Source organism: Elgaria multicarinata, chromosome 2, assembly GCF_023053635.1.
Source record: "Elgaria multicarinata webbii isolate HBS135686 ecotype San Diego chromosome 2, rElgMul1.1.pri, whole genome shotgun sequence".
In the NCBI taxonomy this organism is placed as follows: Eukaryota; Metazoa; Chordata; class Lepidosauria; order Squamata; family Anguidae; genus Elgaria; species Elgaria multicarinata.
In genome coordinates this window covers 148,122,458-148,135,710 of record NC_086172.1, presented here as the reverse complement: position 1 = coordinate 148,135,710, position 13,253 = coordinate 148,122,458, and the positions used below count along the sequence as shown (strand labels likewise).

The window sequence follows — 13,253 nt, the reverse complement described above, 5'->3', positions numbered from 1 at the left end:
CCCTGTTCCTAAGCCTTGCCTCGCTCATAAAACAGCTCGCAGCACTTTGCGAATAGGCCGGTCAATATTTATAACCACTCTTTCCAAGGACTATGGTTCAAGCCCCACAGTGCTTGTACAGGGGGTGGGTGGGGGAGGAGATGTGATTAGGATGGAAACATACCTCAGCTTAATTGATATTATTGCCTGGGAAAGGGAAAGAGGAGAAGGGATGACACCCAAAACTATAAAGGGGAGATGGGATAAATTGCACCCAGAGCCAAATCAAAGCACCCATGGCAAGAAGACAGATCATTTATAAAGACCCAAAAGCAATAATCTCATCTGACATTATAGATCAGGGTATCAGAATTTCAACAAGAATTATTTCACAGCTGTGGCGTCTGGAATAAGAGATGCCCATTATGTATTATGGATGTGTGATGTTCTGAAATAAAACCAGGCAGATCTGGAAACACTATGTTAGAGTGACATCATAGAAACAATAATTAAAGTATTAGATGCTGACTACCACCCTTTTATTTCCCAACATGTGTAAACACCAAGTTTTTTTTTCCTGATTGGAAACAACAAAATCAAAGAAAACCAAACCCAACACCTCCGAGAATAAGGATTGGGAGAACATTCTAGAAGAGCTTGCCCAGAAGCTACTCCATGACATGCCAATATTCTCCCTACAGATATATCCTGTGAAAGAAAGAAAAGCCACTGCAAGGCAGGTGAGTGGGTGAGGGAGATACATGTCTCCCTTTTAATGCTCAGCTCAGTAAGAAAAAATGAATACAAAAGGAGATGGCAGCTTGACCCAATTTGAAATCTGTAGCAGGTCCTCTTGGTATTCATCATCACCACCTCTACCTCCTTAAGTTCAGACAGAAGGTGTCACTTGTACAAGAACAGTATTTATTTTTCTGGATCTTTATGAGAAACTCCTGGAATCCCAGAAAATTAGAGACAGGGAGGTAGACGTTATTTCCCTTTCACCTTGACAAACAAAGGTGAGACGCTGAGGCTGTTTGGGAAAAATCAGCTGCTCCCATGGGGGTGGATTGAGCCCAAAACCCTTTGTTAAAAGCAGTGGTGATTCTTTTTCTTTCACAAGAATTCACAATCTCCCCAAACCACTTGTCACCATTGCATCATTACTCGTAGGAGTTCCATGTGCTTGGAGGGAAACGGCTAATTAAAATAAAATAAAAAGGGGAGGTGGGTGGGAGAGAAATCATTAGAGACAATTAACAAAACAACAACAACAAAGCATTATACACTACTTTGCAATATTTTAAAGTGCGTTGTATAACGTTAAGGAAGGGTGAAGACAGACATTCCAAAATGTGGTGGAGGTTGTATGAACAGTTTTTTCTCCACACAATTAACATCATGTGGAGAGAGAGAGAGCAGGGCTGGCCATATAAGCCTGCCCCCACCATCGTATGTCCTGCTGGCCCCGCCCACACAGTGACCACGTGTTGGGGCCTTGTCTACAGAGGGGAAGCCTGCCATACGTGTGTAGGCTGCCCTGTGAGCAGGAAACCCAAACAGTTTTGGCAGGTTTCTCCTCTGCAGACAAGGCCCCAACACACGGTCACTGCGTGGGGCACAGCAACACTTTCCACATCATGTTAATGCCTGAACAGGTTATCTATGTACTGCATTCTGAAGCATTTTGATTTCAGGGTAGGGAACAGATACACACAAACAGATGTGAAGATGGACAGGCATTTAAGAATGCCTGTCCATCTTCACCCTAATTTTTTTTGGGGGGGGGGGCATAATCCTATGCAAGTTTAGACAGAAAAAAGTCCTATAACTCCCAGCATGTACCTACCAGCCATACAGGTTAGGGCATGCTGGGTTTTTTTTCTGTCTAAACATGCATAAGATTGCACCCTTATTTATTTAAAAGATTTAGAAGATTTAGCATACAAAGTTTGAAATCACAAAACACAATAAAACAATGCTAACAATCCTTTCAGTTTCTAAGCCTTTCACAGAAAATGGCAGCATGTGCCTTCGAACGTTCCCAGATGGAGGGGTCTTAGAAGGCATTGAGCAGCCAGTCAGAAGGCATTCAGAAGGCAATCAGAAGGCATTGAGCAGCCAGTTGCTCTTCTCTTCCTTTACAGATTTTCCACAGTAAGAAAAAATGTCTGAAGAAGTGGTGGTAGAAGACAGGAGAGTGATGAGGGGAAGACAACACTATCTGGACGCCACCCCCCTCTCCCTGTAAAATACAGTAAATGAGGTAGGGTGATGGCATGATAAAAGCCTTGTCTGCTATTAAGAGCACAAGAAAAATGTTTTATACTTTTATGTGTGTGTGTGTGTGTGTGTGTGTGTGTATTCTTTGTGAAGGAAAGCTAAGTTTATCAGAATTTCATGCATGCTTCTATAGCTGGCATTTGGGGGACCATTGCATCATCATCATCATCATCATCATCATCATCATCATTATTATTATTATTATTATTCGTATCCCTCCTTTTATTTATTTATTTATTTATTTATTGCATTTTTATACCGCCCAATAGCCGAAGCTCTCTGGGCGGTTCACAAAAATTAAAACCATCATAAAACAACCAACAGGTTAAAAACACAAATACAAAATACAGTATAAAAAGCACAACCAGGATAAAACCATGCAGCAAAATTGATATAAGGTTAAAATACAGAGTTAAAACAGTATAATTTAAATTTAAGTTAAAATTAAGTGTTAAAATACTGAGTGAATAATGTATGTTCTGCTGGCCCCGCCCACACAGTGACCACGTGACCTCAAGGCAGCCTTACAAAATTTAAAACATATATATTTTAAAAGCTAGGAAAGAAATGTACAAAAATTAAAAAAATACAATATTAAAACATTAAAGGTTTAAAATTTTGACACTATCCCAGCCACTGCTCCCCTATCTTGGAGTGATTGCCAGAACTACCCTTCAGTTGTTAACCTGGCACCCACCAGCACTGCTTGGCCTCCATTTTATTGGAAACTGCCCCACTCAACCCCTCTGCTTCTGTCCATCCTTTTGGAAAGCTTAGATCTCACCTGTCATTATCCATCAGCAAAGCCAGGCGTCCATAGTCCCAAGCTGCTTTCCGAAGGCAGGAGAAGACCAGAAGAAGGAACTGCAGCAGGAGAGAGAGAGAAATTACAGGTTTAGTGGCCCCTCTTTGTGGCATATTAACGAGCCCGCCATTATGGAGCCCTTTTCCCTTGTATGTGGCTGCATGTCCTAGCAGAAGCTACATTATGTGACAACAACAGACTGTCCTTGGGTAACATGCTGTACAACAACCACAACAGCTACATAATCGGATTCCTGTTTCCACGCATTTTCATAGAATCATAGAATAGCAGAGTTGGAAGGGGCCTAGAAGGCCATCAAGTCCAACCCCCTGCTCAATGCAGGAATCCACCCTAAAGCATCCCTGACAGATGGTTGTCCAGCTGCCTCTTGAAGGCAGTCTTGCTAAATTTTGGAGTCTTGCTAAATGGCAGTGCTTTTGTGTGTGCCCAAACCTATGTTTGTTGGAGACAAAGTGGGGCGGGAGAAAAAACAGGCAGGAGGAGAGAGTGTTTAACCCTTCTCAAATCGGCTAATTATCCTTTGCAAAATACATAACTGCCAGACACAAATTTCCCTTTTGCTGGAGTAAAGGCAAAAAGTAAGTGCAGGGAAGAGGAAGAGATACGCAGGTGGGGAAGGGGCTAAACATGTCCCATTCACAAGTTTCCCCAGCAAATCTCCCTACATTGCAAGGTAGGAATGGAAATCCCATGTTCGCCTTGGAGCATGTAGCTCTGCCAGGGTTCGAACAGGAACAAGCACCCTTCTTCAGAACAGAGCAACTGTGTAAACCCCTACAGCAATTCTCAGATGTTATCATCTACATGCTAATAATACATATTATTGTATAAAACATTGACTATGTTTCCCTCTAATTTCTTCTCTCTTTTTGGAAATACGCACTCAGTTGTAGTTTATCAGTGTACGTATGCCTCAAGGCATTTTGGCACTGGGTGGATTTAAAAAACACAACAACCAGCCTGTATACTCAATCACACATGCATGCAGAATTGACAATCTTTGCAGTAGGGATGCCCCCCTCCCCTCTGGGTCTGTGACTTCCTGTGTATGGGTGTGATGTCACTTCCCCCTGGCTAAGGGCCAAACTAGACATTCTCCTGATATATAGCATGCAGCTATGTATCAAGTTTTTGCTTGCTTAGTTGTATTCGTACATATTTTGCCCTTCGCCTTGAACAGCAAGAATATTGTGGAAAAAAGTCCCCATTGGTATCAATGGGGATGTTTTTCCTCAGTATTCTACTTGTGCCCAGATGGGAGTGGAACTGGCTCTAATCATGCTCCTCCTCACATCCCTGTAATTAGGTAAGCAAAAATGTGACAATTAGGTAAGCCCAAATTTCTATTCTATGTGTTACATCTTACTTGATTTCTGTCTTTCTCAGCTGCATGTGAAGCTCTGTGGCTGTTGGGTAATGAATGGACAATAATGCAATATTATTACCTCCCATTTTCACTCACCAACCAGAGGATGAAGTTGAGGGCAAGCACCGTTGGCACACCACCGAACGGCAGCCCTTGCAGGACTGTGCTGCGGGCGCGGGCGCTGAAGCATTGCTCTGTGGTGTTGGCCAGGACATCCAGAAACACGGGGTCGTTCAGGGAGACGGAGCCCCCGTCTCTGAACAAAGGCTCGTCCACAAACATACTGCCCATCTATGATGCCAATGGTCTCCTAGAGAGTTTGACACTGAAAAACCAGGGTGGAGTTAGGGAAAAAGAGAGTGGGGAGGAGAATGAATAACCTCTAGCCAGGAGATAGTCACATCTGGAGAGCTCCCTCTCCCCAATCAGCCTGTCCTCTCATTAAGGTCATCAGCAGAGGCCCTCTTGTGTGTCCCATCCCACTAATACCTGAACATTTTTAGCAAGGACCAGGGAGGGGGCCTTCTTGGCAGGGGTGTTGAGCCTCAGGCAAACTCTGGCCTGCTTGGGGTCCCAATCTGGCCTGCCTAGTGCTCCCCAGATGCCCAAGCCCCCTTCTCCTGACCTTGCTCACTTGCTGTGTCCACACATTTAGTAATGCCTGAATAGGGCTCAGGAGACAGCTGTCACTGCATTTAGCCGAATGCACTTACAATTCCCCCTTAGACCTTCTTGCTCAACTTAAAGTGGCCCCCTCTCCATATTTGAGTGTGTTCGCCTTCCATGCTCATTCAAAACCTTCCAGAGAAACTCCTTCCTTGCCCTGCAACGGGCTCCATATGGCAGTTCTGGTGTTTCAGCACACGGGGCAGCCACATACAGAGCTGAGAGTTCTAGTTCAGGTGGTCCTGGACAACAAAGCCCATGTTTCAAACAGGGCCCTGAGCCCTTGAGGTCGCCCGGAGCCACTGTTACACATAGCCAGGTAAAGCAGTGCTTAGATTCATTCTTCCAGCAGTTCCTAAATGGTTCCGCCATTGGAAAGGAGGCAAAAGGGCTAGCTGCAGAGAACTGTTCTACGCCTACGCCTTACGAAACAGTCTTATCTTTTCTTTTTTAAAAAACACACACCAAACTTCCAGTTTCCTGTTTGTTCCTACCTGAGAAGGGTCATTCCCCGACTTAGACTCCGTTCCAGATGCCAGGATCAACCTTTGTCATTGTGGTGCAGTCAGCCTGAGCCACTACAAAAAGCAAAAGAAAGCAAAAGTAAAACAAACAAAAAAAGCAAAAGCAAATCAGTGATACTGATAAGCTGAGTTACTGAGCTGTGCAGGTCCCCACGTTTTCAGCATTATGCTTTGTAAGAATCTAGTGAAACTCGTCCTGCCACACCTCGCCAACCCTTGCAAAACAAACCATTGTGGTTAGAGGCGGGAGTGTCCTGCCCAGACCTAAAGGCCTTGTTCTGCCTGCCAGAAGCACACCCCAACTGTAGCATTTATTCAGTATTATTCCGCAGTGGTAGACAGCTAGGATTTTATTTGTTTCTAATGCTTTGTAGACAAACCTAAACAGCATGTGGTCGGTAGCGAGTTCAAAAAATGATAATTAGTTTCATTAAACCTGAGTGACATAGACGATACTCTTTTTATTTATTTATTTTATTTAAAACATTTTTATACTGCCCTAAATCACTAAGGATCTCAGGGCGGCATACAGATAAAATCATACAATATTAAACAATAACTGTACACAGCTTAAAAACAAATTAAACCATGAATCAAGTTAAAACCAGTATATAATTTAAAAGCAATAAAAACAATTAAAACAGTTAAAACAATGTGCAAACTTGGTGAATTTAACCATTTTTGTTAAACTGCAACTGTTGGGGCCCATTGCCACATAACACGTACTGCTGTCATTCTACTTTCATAGTGCTATATCCTCCTTGGTGTGGCTCCTGCCTTTTATATATTGCTTTTATACCACTTTCACAGTGTTCTATCCTGCTTTGTGTAGATGTGTCATGGGCCCCAACAGTTGTTAATGCACTTCAGTACCTCTATAAAGCAGTAGTGAAGTTCCTGCAGTACACTTCAATACTGATATAAAGCAGTAGTGTGGCTCCTGCCTTTTATATACCACTATCATACTGCTTTCATAGCGGAATATCCTGTTTGGTGTTGAAGAGCCCAATGTCTAGGGTCCACACTTTGGGTTGTGCCCTAAATAGATGCAATGCATGTGCATTTAGGAAAAAAGTCCCTTTGAATTCAATGTGACTTACTCCCAGGTAACTGGAGCCTGAAGATAGGGGCTGTTGTGTGATCTTCTGCCCATGCTTGTTTGGAGTGTGTGCAAAAGATCAAGCCCATTAGGGGCAAGTACAGAGGGATGCTTGTGTATCTCAAGTATACCCCATGGAAATTGAAGCCTCACTGAAAACATTTTCAAATCACTTAAAAGCTACATTCACAGAGGAGACCCTAATCATAACTGGGCTGGTGATCTCCGAATGGTGAGTCAGCATCCAAAGAAGGACTTGTATGAGCCCTGGGTATCCAAACTACCAGTAGAAGATGCTTGAGAGATCCTCCTTATGTAAAAGTAGTACAGGTGTCTAAAGAAGTGGTTCTCTTCTAAATTAACTGGATTGGGGGGGGGGGGGAGAATTATACTCCACTCCTGCCCACAGCCTTGGTCTGCAGTTTCTGCAAGATCAGAGGTACCATCCTGAGAGCCATGCTGCAGCAGAGCAAAGGCCTATCTAGTCCAGCATTCTGTTCCTACAGGGGCAATCCAGATGGCCCAATGGGAAGTGCAATAGCACCTTCTTGCTTGTGTTCCCCAGCAATTGGTAAACAGAGTCAATATATAGACATCATAACTAGTAGCCATTGATGGCCTTCTCCTCCATGAATTTGTCTACACCCCTTTGAAAGCCACCTGAGTTGGTGGTTATCACTACATCTTGCAACAGCAAATTCCATTGTTCAACTCTGCACTAGTTGAAGCACTTTCCCCCCTTATCTGTCCTGAATCTCCTATAATCTTGGGGAAGGTCTGTAGCTTAGTAGTAGGGGCATGCAAAAGGTCCCACGTGCCACCCCGGCATCTCCAGGGAGGCTGGGAAAAGCTCTAGTTTTACAACCTGGACAGCTGCCACTGGACAGCACTGTGGACAATCCCATGCTAGAGAGACCAATGGTTTGACTCAGTAGAAGGCGGTTTCCTATGTTTGGACAATCAGGGAAAGGTGAATGACCTCCTCAAATGGTGAATGGCTGCCCAGCAGTGCTGAAACCTTCTTCTTCTTTGGGAGAGCAGTTCCTCGCTCCCTCTGCCTGCCTCCTCTCACCTCCCAACCCTCTGTAAACAGCATGGAAGTCGCCATCTGGCCTTTCCATTCGCTGAATAATGCATCTCCTCTTTGTTAACAAGGAGAGCGAGTCCCTCGCAGAGAGGGGAAGCCTGTGGACAGTCAGCAAATAGAGAGACAGAGACTCCTAGCAACCAGCAATCCCAGCCCTCCGTTATCTTTCCAGAACCAATTTTCAACCTCCGTATTGAGGCTTGTTTCTACAGCTTACTTTCCCCCTGTAAGCAGGGATGGAAAGGCCAATTCGGCCCTCCAGGGGCCCAATCCAGCTCACTGAAGTTCCCCAAAAAACTACGTCCCTTCCCCTGATCCTTTTAACTGGAGATGTCAGGATTTGAAGCAGGGGCCATTATCATGCCTGCCTCCAAAGCTTGTGCTCTCCCACTGACTTCTGTCCCCCCCATTTTTTTTGGAGAACTGCACAGCAAAATTCAGAGAAGTGTGAATTTCGAAGGAAACCTGAGCTTCAATTTGCAGTCACAAGTGCAAAATTTGTTATGTTGGCATGAAAATGCAAACCCAAGAAAATTTCTCCCCCATCCCTAGCAGAAACGCAAAAACTGCAGCAGGGCTGTTCTTTGGTGCTAGGAGCCATAAATCTCACTTCGGTGGCTCAGCTAACTCATCAGGCTTCTGTTTCTTCAAGCGCACGCACCACTCGACATTCGCCGGGGCCTGCATGAAGGAATAGCTGCCATCAAGTAGTAGCATAGCGTACAGCAGTGGGGTCATCTCAGAGGAACTGTCCTTTGAGGCCCAGAGCCTCGACAAAGGCATGAAGCACAACTACGTCATATGACTTTGGTCGCTGAGAGAGCAAGGTCAGCGGAGACCCCCAGGGAAAGAGAGAAGGAAGCCGTAGCCACTTACACTGACTCAGCACTGCAGACAAATCAATAACAAGCACCGCCTGGGAAAGATACATCGATAAACACCTCGGTGCCAAGCTCAGCGCAAACGTCAGGTCATGACATACGGCAGCTGGGGGAAGGGGAATAAAGGCTGCACTGACCTCCAGCCTGCTTCCGTTTAACTTTCCAAGGAAGAGAGCAAAGAGATCACACCTTGGCCCTTTCTACACCTAAGGATTATCCCACGAAAATGGAGGGATCGTCTCTGCCTGCTTCTGGGATCCCTTGTATGTCATTTGGATGCACTGGGAAAAAAGGCAGGTGTAGAAACGGCCCTTGACTGGGTCCAATACCTTCTTAAACTTCAAATGAGAGAAGGAGAAATTATAGTTAGGCCAGTTTCAGTTAAGCCTTGGACTTGCACATTCCGCTGTATGAAAAGGAGGCGGGAACCTTTCGCTTCGTATTTTAAACAACCCACTGGGGCTGGGGATTCTGGTTGGTTCGTTTGTTTGTTTGTTTATTTATTACATTTCTATACCGCCCAATAGCCGAAGCTCTCTGGGCGGTTCACAAAAATTAAAACTATAGTAAGACAACCAACAGGTTAAAAGCACAAATACAAAATACAATATAAAAAGCACAACTAGAATAAAAACCACGCAGCAAAATTGATATAAAATTAAAATACAGAGTTAAAACAGTAAAATTTAAATTTGTTAAAATTAAGTGTTAAAATACTGAGAGAATAAAAAGGTCTTCAGCTGGCGACGAAAGGAGTACAGTGTAGGCACCAGGCGGACCTCTCTGGGGAGCTCATTCCACAACCGGGGTGCCACAGCGGAGAAAGCCCTCCTCCTAGTAGCCACCTGCCTCACTTCCTTTGGCAGGGGCTCACGGAGAAGGGCCCCTGTAGATGATCTTAAGGTCCGGGCAGGTACATATGGGAGGAGGCGTTCCTTCAGATAACCTGGCCCCAAACCGTTTAGGGCTTTAAATGTCAATACCAGCACTTTGAATCGGGCCCGGACCTGGACTGGCAGCCAATGAAGCTGGAAAAGGACTGGCGTAATATGATCTCGCCGGCCAGTCCCTGTTAGTAAATGGGCTGCCCTGTTTTGTACCAGCTGAAGCTTCCGGACCATTTTCAAAGGCAGCCCCACGTATAACACATTGCAGTAATCCAAACGAATCCACACCAAGGTGTGTTGAAACAAGACTCAAACCGATGATAGCGGCTTGTTTCAACAAACCACAGTTTAAAGTAACCATAGTTCTTCCCCAGTTCAGAATAACAACCAACTGTTGTTAGTATAAAACAGGAAATGGAAGCTTCTGATCTCTTCTTTGCAGCTGCACCTGGGAGGCCGGGGCTCACTGCCGCTTATTCACATAATGCTAAACTGGGGTCTTCACAGGGCTATCGGTCCTATACATATTAACATAATAAGTTTTACTGCGTTCAGTAGGGCATACTCCCTATTAAATATGTTTAGATTTGCAGCTACAGATTTGCCGATTTACATATGTAACAATAACAACAACAACAACAACAAGTCCTAGTACTTATTAATGGCTGTTCTTCCCAACAGGGCTCTCAAAGCAATGTCAAATTACATGAAAATCCAAGAAAAACAAAACAGAATAAAAATAGAACGTTCTTTAAACCAATCTTAAAAACCAAAGGCCTGGCGAAAGAGCAATTTTCACTGCCTATCTAAAACCCAATAGGGGTGGAGCCAACCTGACCTTTCATGGTAGGGAGTTCCACAGTTGGGATGCTGCTACAGAAAAGGCTCATGTAACCATTAGCCTAGTCTCTCTCGGTGGCAGGATATAATAAGTACAACAGGGAAACTAATGAAGATTGCAAAGTATAAGCTTGGTCATTTGAGCGGACGTAGTCTCTCAAATATCCTGACATCAAGCCATTTAAGGCGTTGTAGATCAAAACCAGCACTTTGAATTGGTCTCAGAAACAATTTGGAAATGATATGGTGCATGCCAGACAATTGTCTGGCCTTCTGCACTTGCTGTTGTTTCTGAAATTTTTTTTGAGAGCAGATTGACATGGAGTGCATTTCAGTAGTCAACCTGAGAGGTAATTAAGTTGTGGATCGCTGTGCCAGATCCGCTCTTCCCCAATATCACAATGCTCTCATACTTTTTCATACTTAGTGTATACTATGGTGGTTTTTTTCTTTTCTTTTTAAACAGGAAAACATGTTCTTGCAAAAGAGGTATGAGTCTTGTGTTTGACACACGACTTCGGTACCCACAGGCTTATTTAAATAATATTTGTTTACTATTCATACTCTCCCTTTCTAGCCCACATAAGGGGCCTTCAAGGTGGCTTATGACTCACAACAAAACAACAGTTCAAAACAATATAATAAATTAACATTTTAAAGTCACTCAACAGCCTTCAGCAAAAACAAAGATACCCAAACCAGTACATTTCCAGCTTAGCGCTCTGCAAAAGCACATCTTAAAAGCGCTGTTCTTCCCTGATGCCAGAAAACAGGGTGAAAGAAAAGCAGTTGAGTTTCCCAGGGCAGAGAACTCCACAACCTGGGGCCCACCACTGAGAAGGCGCTGCCCTATGTTCCTACCTGTAGCACCTCTGATGGTGGAAGAGCACAGAGCAAGACATCCCCTGATAAATGATGCAACCATGCAGGTTCATATGAACAGAGGTAGTTCTTATTGCTTTGTGAAAGGTAGTGTAATGGATTTTAATACGTTCAATGGATTTTAATCTGCTGTTATATGTCAAAGTGACTTGCAAGAAAAGCGATTTATGCTTTGAGAATGGTACCTGTGTCATGTCAATGTTTGGCCAATAGAATAAGGAAATCCATGACAGTAGGATGTCATATTTGGCCTGCTTCCATCCTGTCCTTTTCTTCTGACCTTTAGCTATTTTAATTTGTATGTAATTTTATTGAACACCCACATAATGTAGCAATCTCTGCAAATTAATGCCTCTTTTCAACCTTTTCTCCTAACCAATTTTCTAATGTTGGCCTCTCCCTTGGTTTTTTTTGTTATTAAGTATATCTATTCTATATCATGCCTTATTTTTTTTATACAAATCAAGGCAACTGACAACAAAACCAATTAAAAACAGCCAGCACTTAGCCATTCATAAAGGAATCTACACATGGAAATCTCACATGACTGAAAGAAGCTGAAAGAAGAGCAGCAAATCCACCCACGAAGGACAACCACAATTACTGTAGGATAATGAAGTACGTCGACCAGGAGCTGTACAAGACACAATTCTCCTAGGGTTTCTGGAAACTGCATGACAATGGTGCAACAATTAAATTAAGAAATACAATGCTCAGGCTAACGATGGCACACTGGTGCAGGCAGAGGCCAAAAGAGGCCCAACAAATTAAATTGCCAGGGTTAAAGTTAAGGATTCGAATCGAAAAATGTCATAACATTTGCAAGTAATGTGGGGGAGGTTGCACTTTTAGAGATCTCAACTCTAAGCATTAAGGTATCATCAGGGGGTGTCAGGTGTCCCCTCAAAAGTGGTGGAACTCAAAGCTCTATCCTCAGCACTAACAATTGTCTAGTTTTTGTTTTGGTATAATTGTATATGTTAATATATATATATACACACACACACACACATACACACACACACACACAAACAAATACTTTTTATACTTCTATTATAGATTAATCATTTTATTAAAGTTTATTTTATGGTAGCTCCATTCTTCTCTCTAATTATCTACAATCCCTCTTAAACCTGTTTTGCTTCTTCTTCCTTCAGCCCTGTCAAAGCTCTGCTCACCCAGTCAGCAACAAGAACACTAAGGTAACATAAAGAACAATAAAGAAGAATATGTGAAGTTCAGCTCCATGTTTGTTTATAATGGGCAAAGTTTTCCTCTCTGTAATGGAAAACCCTTTAGGCCGTGTGTGTGTGTGTGTGTGTGTGTGTGCTGAATCTCTTTCAGTCCAAGGGCCGAAATCCATTTCAGAGAAGGTCTGCCCTCCCACATTCCAGTGGAGGGTGGGGCTGAAGGCAAAAGGGGAAGGAGCCCCCTAAAACACCCCAGCATATTTGACCTTAAAGCCAGAAAACCATGAAATTTGGCATTCAGGGGACAGGGGGCGTGGCACTTGGGGAACTCTAGAAGACTGGATTTAGCCTGAGGTTCAATTCCCCTTCTTTAAGCATTTAATTCAGGTGCTCCCTCTCTTCTCCTCCCCTTTTCCCTACCATCAGTCGCCCCACACCCTGAGGGAATCTACACGTCGTTGTGAGGGCGCTTGCATGCGCCCCCAGTGAGCCCCCAAAGCGACTGTGTAGATCGTGCCCTGAAGAGATGGAGGAAGAGGCGGAGGAGGAGGCGGCTGGGGAATCCGGCCGCGTCCTTGCCGCCGCCACCGCCCACCTCCCCACCGGCCTCCTGCTGCCGGCAAAAGAGCCAGCCGGGTAGGAGAGCTTCTTCCGCTCTCCGCCCGCCTTCTTCCGCCGAGCTCTCCGACCCGGATGGCGGGGAGGTGGGCGGCGGCAGCGGCGGCAGCAAGGACGCAGCCGGA

General features: G+C 44.2%; 1 protein-coding gene across 3 annotated transcripts in view; it reads right to left on the bottom strand.

Annotated features, from left to right (window-relative positions):
• TMEM63C (transmembrane protein 63C) overlaps nucleotides 1-13,253 on the bottom strand; it is an 87,461-nt gene that overhangs the window by 41,805 nt on the left and 32,403 nt on the right. For all 3 annotated transcript variants that reach the window (XM_063117894.1, XM_063117895.1, XM_063117896.1), the window contains 3 exons: nucleotides 5,615-5,698; nucleotides 4,551-4,779; nucleotides 3,047-3,126 (listed from right to left, as the gene is read on the bottom strand). In XM_063117894.1, the coding sequence (XP_062973964.1) occupies nucleotides 3,047-3,126; nucleotides 4,551-4,745 (275 nt within the window). In that variant the 5' untranslated portion in view covers nucleotides 4,746-4,779; nucleotides 5,615-5,698. The remainder of the gene's footprint in view (nucleotides 1-3,046; nucleotides 3,127-4,550; nucleotides 4,780-5,614; nucleotides 5,699-13,253) is intronic.